The 11,641-nt window shown below is 46.0% G+C and overlaps 1 protein-coding gene across 1 annotated transcript; it reads left to right on the top strand.

Moving 5' to 3' along the window:
• The first annotated feature begins 442 nt into the window (after positions 1–442).
• Positions 443–10,765, top strand: dkk2 (dickkopf WNT signaling pathway inhibitor 2). The gene is made up of 4 exons (XM_057036531.1): positions 443–935; positions 7,929–8,079; positions 8,347–8,478; positions 9,078–10,765. Exons 1-4 carry the CDS (start codon positions 732–734, stop codon positions 9,326–9,328), a joined length of 738 nt encoding a protein of 245 aa, XP_056892511.1. The 5' UTR covers positions 443–731; the 3' UTR covers positions 9,329–10,765.
• The last annotated feature ends 876 nt before the right edge of the window (positions 10,766–11,641 follow it).

Genomic DNA, 11,641 nt, shown 5'->3' with positions numbered 1-11,641 from the left:
TTTATCAGAAGTGGCATTTGCTGCGTCACGGAGGATGTCTGACACAGACAGCCATGATTTTAAAGCAATTCACGCCTATTTCGATTTCTTTTTTTTTTTTTTAAATTGATATCTTTTAGGTGCTTGAGCGCAATGACGCGCACAGGTTACAGTTGCCTTTAAAAATTGCCGCAGATTGTTTGCTGTGATTCTGGAAACAAACCATCAGCCCACAGCACCATATCCACCCCCCCTCGAACCGCCATAATCGCAGTGAAAGGGGGTCATGCGGCCAGTTAAAGCACACGCTGTATAATTTTATAGCCGTCTCCCACCGGGGCTCCAGCGCGGTGCCGGTGCGGAGGCGACAGTGAGGGCGCAGCAGCGCGCAGATCAGTTTCAGTCTTTGTCAATGGGGACTGGGGGCGGAGGAAGCGCACTCATTAGAATCCTATAAAAAGAAAGTATCTGAGATGTTAAAAGAGCCAGCCGCAGGACCGGGCTCTCATTCACAAGCAGACAGAGACACGGGAGCGTTCTCTCTGACCTTCCAAGCCTCTGCGCGGTTATCAGATTCAGCTTCTAAAGTGGAACGTTTTCTGAATCTATCATTTTATGGATCGAAGCCTTCATCCTTAATCTGAGTTCCAGGGGAGCGAGGACACTGAAATTGCGCGCAGTTGCCACTTAGAAACTTCTCATTTCTGCGGTTCATTCGAGAACATTTTGAGTTATTTCCTCCCGCTCTAAGGATGCTCTTCCTAACCTGGAATAGATGCTGCGTTGTGATGTTTCTGGTTGCGATATTGAACATGGGGACATCCCAAGTCTCGGAGACGCGCCCAAAGGCGAACTCCATCAAGCCCGCTGGGCTGGAAGACGCGCCGACACCGGCCACGAACCGCTCCACGACGGCCCACAGTAGGATCACCAAGAAATACAACATTCTTAAGCAGGTATTTTGATTTTTCATTGCGTTATTTCAAGAATTGTGCCAGATTTACGGGGACGCCTGGGATTTGGTAATTGCAATAAAGCCTCCTCAATATCAGTTCTTGGTCGTTTTGAATCGATTTAATCTTCAAAATAATTTAATGGCCCATTGGCAAAAGTTTGAGTTTGGAACTTCTCAGGGACCGGACCCCTCATAAAGCCTAATTGGCTCGCAGACCTGACGCCACAGTCGGGCGCAGCTGACTTCCACAGTAAATCATTAATGTCAGAAATGTGAGAAAAAGTTAACACGTGGGGTTTTTCTGTCTGGGTCTCGGTGCCGTTAAAGTGGTCCAGACGCATGCTGGGATTATGAGATTCTGCGGGGCCTCAGAGGGACACACTAACCAACTTCTTATTGCCCACTCAAAGAGTTATCAGTGCCTGCTGCTCCAGCCGAGGGCCACGTTACTGTAGTCCGAGCCCGACCGGGCGGATCCAACAATATTAAAGACTTGACTCCACCAACACAAAACAGGTTTTGAACATTATGAGCAGCGTGAAGAATGGAAATGATAACTGCCTGATGTAGCTGTGAAATCTCTAATCACCAAATCTGACCTCCAGGCAAACATCTGATTCTGAGCTGCTGGTGCTTTTCGATTGTTTCTGAAAGATCCACATCCAATAAGATCATACATCAGCGACATCGCCATTATTTGTGGTTGATCCAGTAATAACGCAGGAGTGTTTAAGCTGCGGCTGAAGGCCGCACGCTCATCCAGTCCAGGCAGATGAAATGATGCAAAGGGCTCTTTCTCTCCTCGGTGAAGTGTGGCGATCCGACCTCAGGCAACTTTGCCAGACCTCAATTTAAAGGCCCGCTTGCCTCTGCGCCCCTACGATAATCTGCTGTGGTCTGAGAGAAGGAAAAGCAGGGAAAAGTGGCCAATGCAGACGGCTGTCGCTAAAGTAAAAATGTCAAGGTTTAGGGTCTAATGTGTCTCAGCGTTGACATGGGTTAGGCTTAGCGGGTTAGCATGCGTGGAAGAGCGGGCGGGTCCTTTTTCAGCAGATCTGCAGCCAAGGCAAGAATATATATTTGATGTCATGAGTGATTCTTTTAGTGAGTCATTTCCTGTATAAAGTTCTTCATGGTGGGACGCACACACGCAGACAGACACAAGCGTCCTCATACTTTTTCTCTCACATTTACATCCTGAGAAAACCTCAATATCCTACGCGTTGATTTATGGACGTGTTGTCACGCTGCGGCTTAATTTGATCCAACTGATGTGGATCGGAGGGCTGACTGGCGGCCACGGCTGAGGGGTCGCGAGTGTGACAGGTATGTGAGAAATGCCGCTCGACCGCAACAGTGCGATACAGCAAATGTCATGAAGCAAGACAGAAACGATGTTTCATCGATCGCATCGGCCTGCCTGTAAAACTGACAGGATGCACGGCTGTTAGTCGCTGACAGCCGATGCTTGTGGGTGGCGTGTACGGCCCCTTGGCTGGGGGAACCAGCAGAAATGAATAGCACACGGAGGCGGCGCTCACCACTGTAACCTCTGATCCCACAAGGGAACCGACAGCGTGGCGGCACTCAGGCAGGTCGCGTCTGTTAAACATCAGCAGCCGGTCAGTCTGAGTTATGTTGTTGCTGAATTTAATTCAAGACAGAGATTGCTATAACAAGCAATCTGTGAGGGCTCGGACTATAAAAGCAGAACCAGGTCCATTTGCTCTCTGTCCCACCATCCCCCGTTTAAACTAAACGACTGTTTAGAGATCCTAATGAGCTGAGGGAGAGAGACATAGACAGGAAGAGAGAGAGAGAGAGGTGTGATTACTTGTTAGCGCTAAGCTCAATTTGAGCTACACTCTGCTGGACTTTCCACTCCGTAGGTCCCACGGGCCCAGTGAGGGCCCGACACTGGGGCCATTAGAGGCCTCTTGTGGAAAACCACTTTCCTTAACTGTAATTGGACTTGTTAATGAAAGAGGCCTCCTCTCAGTCCACAGGGTCACACCTTTAAACTCAGCAAAAAAGCCTCCCTCCTGGTCCCACGGACCTTGAACGGACGAGCCCGAGATCAACTCAGAGTGTGTTCTTAAGGAACGTCTCCTTTTTAGAGCCTTGGGACGCCAGCGAATGGGTCGTGGCCATACGCGCGCGTGTTTAGAGCGATGAAAGACGCCATTATCTGACGAGACGACACGCTTTTCAAGAGTGCTTATGTGCAGCCGTCCCCATGTCATCCGATAGTGTCTGTCTGCGCTCACACGGCGCACAAACTGTTTATTCAGCGACATCGTTTATTTGACTCGGAAAGGCCCCCACTCATTAGCACAATTCCCAGCTGCGGGTTTACATACCTGATCTCTGCCGCTTGAGTGCAATCATGAGCCTGTGTGTGAATGACTAAATAACTACTCTCTATATGTTTAGTCACAGCTGCAATCCTTTATACCAAAAGTGTAAAGGAGAGGGTTCAAAGAAGATGACGGTGTCTCCCTACAATCCCAAATCTCTTTCACAGAGACACCTTTTAGAGAATAACCACACTTCCCGGACACCTTCAATGTTGGAAACTCGTATTTTAGTTGTGTAGTTGGTTGATTGTTAGAGCCAAATCTTCCTGTGAAGCGTTTCTAATTGGGCGGTTTATTTTATAACGGTGCCCAGAGATCGTCCCCCACGTTGAAACCCAGCGTTTGTTTTTTTTTTTGTGGCGACTGTCGACCACCACCAACTGTCCTAAATCGCCTCCCAGAATAAAGCCCTTCACTTGGTCTCACCATTCTTGTTGGTGGCCTCTTATGTGTGAGGCTGCACCCTAAGAAGGGAGGTAAAGCTCCAGAAGAAGATGAGGGGCAAAGAGAAGCTGGAGGGGCTAAAACAACAATAGTTCCCACAGAAAGAGTGGAGTCCCATTGATATCAGGACCTTAACTCCTCATGCACGTGCAAAAGGTCTTGTTTTGATGCGTTGCTAGGCGCTTCCATCGAGTTATATCAGCCCTCTGGAATGACTTCGAAGGTAAATAAGGGACCAGAAGACCAAGAAGGAGGGTTCAAAGCCCTGCACGTCCTGCTGTAAAACTGCAGATTGTTGTTCCCGCACACTTGAGCTTCCTTTTCAAAGCCCCAGCGCTTTACCAGCACGAGCGCAGCACGAGACAGGGCCAGGGGGCTTTGCTGATGGCTCTGTCTGTCTCTTCCTTTATCGTCTCACCAGCATACCAAGAGAGGTCGCAGAGTACACAATTTGCAGCCCACTTCCAGAGCAGGATCCCAAGCCCTGCTTTTATGTATGAAGGCCATCTAGGGAAAAATAAGGGGAGCGGGAGTTCAAAAAACAAATAAATGCATCAAGTGAAGCGTCATGCCTCAGAAGTTTCAATAGAGGCGTTTTAAAACATTACAAGATAAGCCGAGATGTCAGCCGTGATTTCTTGGTCAACCTTATATCATTAGGTTTCAAAGGGCTGCCTCGGCGCGTCAGCCAGCCGTGATGGAAAAGGAGATCCCCGTTCTTCTACTCCTCCACACTCCCTCCCTTCCAAATGCCTGATCCAAGCCTGCTGGCCAGAAGGACAGATAGAAATCGGAGCAGGTAGTGTGAAGCAACGCTGCACGTGGCTCAGCTCATTTGTCTTCATATTTAGCTCACACCACATTTTTCTTGTCAGGGTTGCACTTTCTTGAGTTTCTCCTCAGACCACATTTCCAGCTTTTTTTCCCCCCCACCTCAGATGTCAATAATTTATGGACCCCGAGCATGCATTTGATACAACAAAGGACATTTCATCCTCACCTTTTGAAATAGGAGCAGGTGAAAAGTCTTGATTTGATTATCATGGTAGTAAACTCAGAGTATGAGATGTGGGGAAAATGGCTTCAGTCCCACCTTTAGTGGAGACTCACGTCCAGCCAGGTAGCGAATGGTTTAGCTCAGATTTAAAAGCTACCATGAAATTTCAGTTGAAAGATCTTAAACTCAACACATTAAAATTACAGAGGGAAATGGTTTTAAAGACTCTCAAACCAGATGGAAAACCCGTCTCCTTGATTAGATTACTACCTTACAGTGCATCGGGGAGCGATAGAACACTGGCATTTAAAAAAAAAACATAAACAGACTTCCAGCTGGTTTGGGTGTGTATTCTAATATTTTGCTCAAAATGGATTTGTATCGTTATTGTCAGTTGAGTGGAGCAACTGGGTTTTTTTTTTGGAAAAACAAGGCTTTGAAACTTTTAATAAAGATCGAAAATATTGCCTCTGATTTCATCGGGGCTTGTAAATTCAGCTAAGTAGATTTTGGCGTTTGATGAGGTTATAGAGGTTATAGGTTATAGCGAAGGAATGCTCTTATCATGAGATTGCCATGAAGGGTTTTGTTTGAGGTAAAAACATAGATTGTTTAAACTGAAATGGGTGCTGACAGCAGAAATGTTGAACTGTAATGAACACAATCATGACATCCTTGGTTCCGCTCTCAGATTTTAGAAAGTGTCTTCCAACGCCACAAAATGCGGATTCGAACACTGTGACGATCTGACAGTAAAGGTGTAAAACATCTATATTCCCTCAGGTTTTACAGCCTCTTTTTTGTTGCGGGGATCCACAAATTAATTACCAGGCTTCCAGAAAGTCGTCCGAACGCTCAGGACTCATATTCTGGCTGTTTTTTTCTTTGTTACGTTGCATTCATGTGTTTCCAACCTGACAGACTCGGCATGGCCTCCGTCCCACCCTGAAGTACGTGCATATCAAGTAACGGCTCCCGGTGTGATGAAATCCTGATTTTGCTGAGTTTTGACTGCAGCGCCACATGTGTGTGTGTGTGTGTTGGTGTGTTCATGTTTGCCTGTTTTTTGAGCCTCCCATCTCCGTGCTCCATCGAGATTGCTTTTATTTCGTCTAAGGATCTCCCTCTTTCTGAGCCCTTCCTTCCCGTGTTTGTTGTTCCGTGGCTGTTCAGTGGTAAGCCACGCTGGATTAGCTCTGTCAGTTAGCTGTACCAGCTAAATGGACCGCGGCGGTGCCGCTGGCGGTGGCGGCGGCGTGCCAGCCAAACATCTTATTCATTCATTCCGCACTGGACATAATTTACACAGTCAAAATCTGTTTGCTGCTAATATTCATATGTGTGAATATGTTTTGGTGTTTGAACCATTTATGGGTTTTTTTCAAAAAATCTTTCTATGAATTTGTCAAATCAACACTGTGTATCATATTAATAATTTCTTTCCGTCCACGTGTTGTTGGAGAGTCCAAAAAGCGAAACAGCGAAGCATAAATAGGCCGAGGACTCACAACACCGTCCTTGCAGGAGCCTCCCGATGGTGGAGGAAACTGCCTCTCACAGCATTCTGGGAAATGTAACCTGGCTGTGAGCACTAGAGCTGCCAGCTTTAACCACTTGATGAAGGAGAACGAGCCCCATACAGATTTAAATAAATCTAAACGCACTTGTTTTTGGTCTTCAGCTGCACAGTTGACAGTGACAAGGATCTGGGATTTTAAAGTTTTTTTAAGCGCATTTTTTAGTATATACTGAGCATCTGCTTGGAAAATTCAAATATGTGCAACATTTGGAGAAAGGCTTGCCTTTAATTTTCCAGCATCAGATGAGGGCCTGAGCCTGAATAATAATGTTTCCGTTCCGCTCTGTTTTCCTCTGCTTATCCGGGTCTGGGTCACGGGGGCAGCTCAGTCTGCTCCACAGAAACACACAGGAATTCCTGGGCTAGGAAGCGAGGTGTCGTCTCTCTGGGCTGTCCCGGGATCTCACCCCCACCTGCATGTGCCAGGAGTCATTCTAACCAAACGAGCAAATCAAAATGTCACTGTCACCGGATAGTCTCAACCTTGTTTTAGGAGTTCTTTTGTTATTTGACACAAAAGATGGCACATTTTTCTCCAGTGTGACAGGAACTGCACATGTAATAACTGCCTATCAAGTTAGCGGTTCCAGTAGAGCATCCTGCCGATGGGCTTGTTATGGAAAGCTTAATTATAGTTTTTCTGCTGTGGACATGACATGTGGAGGTTCTGCTCCGTAGAGTCGTGGTTTTCTTAAGTGTGGTCAGTTCTACTTTAGCCGCCACGTACTTTAAATGTCCTCTATGTGTTTTGCAGAACAACTGTTTTATGACCTTTCACTTTAAAAAACGATGCAAAATTGTCCATAACTGAGCATAATTATCTACAGTAATGAGCCCTCAATTATGTCTGTGCGCTCATAAAGCCTTTGTGAAATAGTGTGGTGGAAATGTTAATAGCTGTTTTGTCTGGAAACCCTACAGAAAAAAAGACAACTCTGAAAGAAATTTGGATCTGTAGAACACGGTGTCCACTTAAATGAGGTGCAGAGGGACTATAATCTCCTCCAAACAACCAAGCAAATACTTTCTCCCTAGCGTGACATAAGCGTGCAAAGATTTGACTTGACTTGATTACACGTTATTGAATTTAGTCTAAAACATTAAAATCAGACTGCACCCATAAAACCTTACAGCGCGATGACACCTTTATTTCTCAAAACCCCAGATTTAAAAAAGTACATAAATACAAGTACGGTAGAGCAGCGTAATATTCAATCTTCTTGGACTGATTGACTTAAACTCAAATAAAACACAAACCAATGCAAGGGTTGGTCTAAAATCGGGTGTCTCTACCAGCTCAGGCCGGGTTCGGTTCTGGTTTCGGTTCTCTTCAGCCTGAACACAATAATGCTTTCATTCGGCTCATTAACTCCTCCAGGTTTCATTTGTGACCCGGTGCAACTGTGGTGCAGGCGGGGCAATTAGAGGGGCTGCACTTACGTCTTTAAGTCTGGGTAATCAGAGCTCTGCTGGGTTGCGGCCAAAAGAAATCCACTCTGTTGGTCCTCCGCGACAGCTTGACTGGGAGTCTGTGGGCGCAGCTGAAGCCCCAATGTGGGAGATGCATCAGGTCCCGAGTTATGAATTTATTCGTGACAAAGATCTGGTCTTTGCCAGGTGTATCCATGCAGCAGCGATAAGGAGTGCAGCCTGGGGAGCTACTGCCACAGCCCTCACCACGCTCCCTCTCGCTGCCTCAACTGCCGGCGGAGGAAGAAGCGCTGCAATCGGGATGCGATGTGTTGCCCCGGCAACCGCTGCAGCAACTGTAAGTATGATGGGTTGCCCTTCCCCACCCAGATCTCCTGCCAGGGATTCCACCCGTTGGTCTCCCTTAATCAATAAATGGCGCAATGATGTTTTCAACCCAGATCAGTCTTCAGAGTCAGGAGCCTAATTTAATGACTAAAAAACACAAATTACTGTCAAATCGTTGTGATTAAAGTAACCATTTTAACCACGAGGTTGAGCAATGTTTAGCAGTGTTGCTTTTGTTTTCCACTCAAGCTTCCTTTTTTCTCCCTGTTTCTGGCAGACATTTGCGTCCCTATTTCAGAGAGCGTGCTCTCGCCTCACATCTCACCTTTGGACGAGCACAACAAACACCCCACCAGGGAGCACAGCTGGAGGAAGAGTGGGAAGATGCACGCCAAGCACCCTCTTAAAAGTGAGATTTATTCTTCTGTCGTTAATGGAAGAAAGACACTCGCAATCTGGGGGTCAACAGAGTTCACGGGCACAGCTATATGGTAGCTAACACCTGTTTTAGCCCTTGCTCAGTGCCACCTTATTCATCTTATCTTACAAAAAATTACTGTTCACCACATATGTAACCTCAAAACAGCAGGCTGCCACCCTAAAATCACTGTCTCCCCCCAAAAAACCTCAACTTTAGTTTGATTTAAATTGAAGTAGCTTGTTCTTGGTAGAATACTCGATCAGCATGCGGTTCGTGTCCACTGATTGCTCCGTGTTTGTCTAACACGGCCCGGCCATAACGCGAAAGGAAGTGAATTACGAAGAAAGAAACTCAGCCCGACGGAAAACTCAACAGCTTAATGAACAATAATGATACATTTCCTTTGTTTTATTTAACCGTGACGTCAAAATGCTGAAAGATTTTATTTCCAGGAAGGTCTTTTTATGTCTCTGGTGAGAGCCCGTCTTTTTTTAAATGGCCATCCATCGTGTTTTTTACATTGTTTGGAGATGCACTGTCTGCTGGTTCACCACTAATTGCCACTTCTCCTTGACTTCCTCTACCAGGGCACGAGGGCGACGCTTGTCTGCGCTCATCTGATTGTTTGGAGGGTTACTGCTGTGCCCGCCACTTCTGGACCAAAATCTGCAAACCGGTGCTGAGGCAGGGCGAGGTGTGCACCAAGCAGCGGAAGAAAGGCGCCCACGGCTTAGAAATCTTCCAGCGCTGCGACTGCGCCAAAGGCCTTTCCTGCAAGGTGTGGAAAGACGCAACCTCCTCGACCAAGTCCAGGCTGCACATGTGTCAGAAGATCTGAAGCGGGGGCTGCTGCTGTCTGCGTAGGGGCCTCCGTCTCCGTGTGTCGGGGAACGTTAAAAGGATTGTTGCTGCATTGAAAGGCGTGAAAGGCTGAGACTCACCATTGACAGAACAGACTGTGTGGCTACAAAAGGCTCAACATTGAGCACAAACCGAGCGGGTGGGATTGCTGTAACGCGTCTGCTGTGAGTGGTCCTCCCCTGCACCCACATGCACCCTCCCTCGCAAGCACACATGCACCTCGCGGATCCGCCAAATCAGTGAGGTCATGTTGCGCTGTAGTCCGCAAATACAGGAAACCCAACCTTCTCTTTATTTTTCAGGGAGCAAGAAAGTTAGCTAGAAGTTCCCTTGATAGGTGTAAGCCAAGATTATTTAAGACAAGCCATATGATATTTTAGTTTAGGTATTCTTGTGTCAGGGCTGGATCTGAATTTTCAGTCACTGTGGCTCCCTCATCTCTCCTGTTTGAAAGTCAGACATGTGCGACCAGTAGGCACAGACCAAATACCAGTTTATTTGGGGAACCAAGTGCATACACTGTTTACTCCAGAGCCGAACTCGCGTTACTGTGACAACATCACGGGACCTGAACGCAGCACGCAACGCTCTAAAACCAAAGAATGCGAGCACATCGACATCAGGGCGATGAGTTCCATCTGCAGCCGGCGAGGAGATGGCGTCTCCGCGGCCGTCTGCGGAGGACTCGTCCGATCTGTCGGGCACGGCTGGAGGCTGCTGCGGTGCAACTGTGAGGGCAAGAACAGTTGCGCCGAGGTAGTCTTCTGTTGCGGCAGAATCCAGCGGAAGTGCAATGTTTTTCTGTTTACAATGATCGGTGACAAGAGGAGGCTAATTAGTTACAAGAATGCTCCAAAACCTGATGTTTCTGTCAACACTTCCTGTTTTTCCATATGCAAACACTTGTTACCCACATAGTCAGTATAATACATGTTTATTTTGCTTTAAGAGCATCCACTACACATATTTTGTAACCATTTAAAACTATCGATAAGCTCTTATATTGTAAATAGTTCTAAAAACAAATGGAAATGTATTTAAGAATCAATGTATATCATGTACAGACAATACAAATATGAATGTTAAACACTTGTCATCTTGGCAAGAAGTGTAATGAGGGACGAAACAGGATGAGCACAGCTGGAGAGTTTAAATCAGTGTAGCTGGAATGATGCATTTATATGTATAGGTAAAATAAAAGTAACGACACTAGATAGTTTTGGTTGATTTTAGAGAGGGAAAGCATTAAAAGGAGAGAGACCAGCCTCTTCATGACCAGTATAGTTTGTGTAAATGGTGTGTATATGAAAGTTATGTGCTACTAAATATTGTTAGTGTTGTAATACTTTTCCTTTTGTCCTTTACTTTGTATTTACAATGATCATTGAATAAAAGAATGTATTTTGTACCAGGAGAGTGGGTTTTGACTTGCAGTCATGAGTTTTAGAAGAAGAGAAATCCTTTATTGGTCCCCAGAGACACGTATCAGAAATACCCCCAAAAGGAGAAATCCCTCACGGGGCAGTTATTTGTTGAAACAAAGTGCATTTTTTAATTTCGGGCTATGGGTCACAGGCATGACGTGAAACCACTGGCAAGGAGGCGTATTTATATGATTGCACACATGCACACAACACAAACAGGAGCCAGTGAGTGAAGGATACCATTGGCTCAATGAAATAAAACACCAACAGGCCAAATAAACAACCAGGAAAGAAAAGGAGTAAAAACTAAGAAAATAAACATTATTAAATCCCACGTTTGAAGGAGCGAGTGACCTCAGAATGAAGACGCGCATGTGCACTTCGCGTACAAAACCAGAAAAACCTTTCAGCATTTGGTGTAATGCAAAAGAGCTTTAAATAACTCGTCACAACCTTTAAATTCAATTACTTTCTCCATCACGATGAAATTAAATGGTTTTTATTTGAGAGAAAAGAAAAGCTGCAGTACTTCCTGAAGCTGGTCAATGGTCACCAGAACTTCAGAACAACTGTGTGAAATTTTCTTCATGACAAATTAGACTTCATAGGAGCCATAGAGTGATGCCTTGCAGATGTGAGCTATGGACAGTGAGCTCTGGAATGCTCCATTTATAGCACCATTGTGCACCCTATCTCTGCTTCGGTAGATCGTTTTATTGCACATTGTAAAAGAAATGAGAGGTCTCCGTTGCATCACCGAGCTCGGTTAGCATCGCCGCCACTTCAGGCAGTGTTGGATGGGCTGAGAGCTCCTCCAGGAGCCGCGTGTGTAGACAAAAATTCGCCAGCTTTAAAACACTACAGTT

Source organism: Takifugu flavidus, chromosome 6, assembly GCF_003711565.1.
Source record: "Takifugu flavidus isolate HTHZ2018 chromosome 6, ASM371156v2, whole genome shotgun sequence".
Taxonomy (NCBI): domain Eukaryota; kingdom Metazoa; phylum Chordata; class Actinopteri; order Tetraodontiformes; family Tetraodontidae; genus Takifugu; species Takifugu flavidus.
Note: the sequence above shows the minus strand (reverse complement) of the source record. Positions and strands in the feature narration are given on the sequence as shown.

What these genes read in the sequence shown, in the direction of transcription:
- dkk2 (XM_057036531.1), top strand. Translation starts at nt 732, where the DNA reads ATGCTCTTCCTAACCTGGAATAGATGCTGCGTTGTGATGTTTCTGGTT. An exon ending in AATACAACATTCTTAAGCAG is followed by an intron (nt 936 to 7,928) that starts GTATTTTGATTT and finishes GGTCTTTGCCAG; the next exon opens with GTGTATCCATGCAGCAGCGA. An exon ending in CGCCAAGCACCCTCTTAAAA is followed by an intron (nt 8,479 to 9,077) that starts GTGAGATTTATT and finishes TTCCTCTACCAG; the next exon opens with GGCACGAGGGCGACGCTTGT.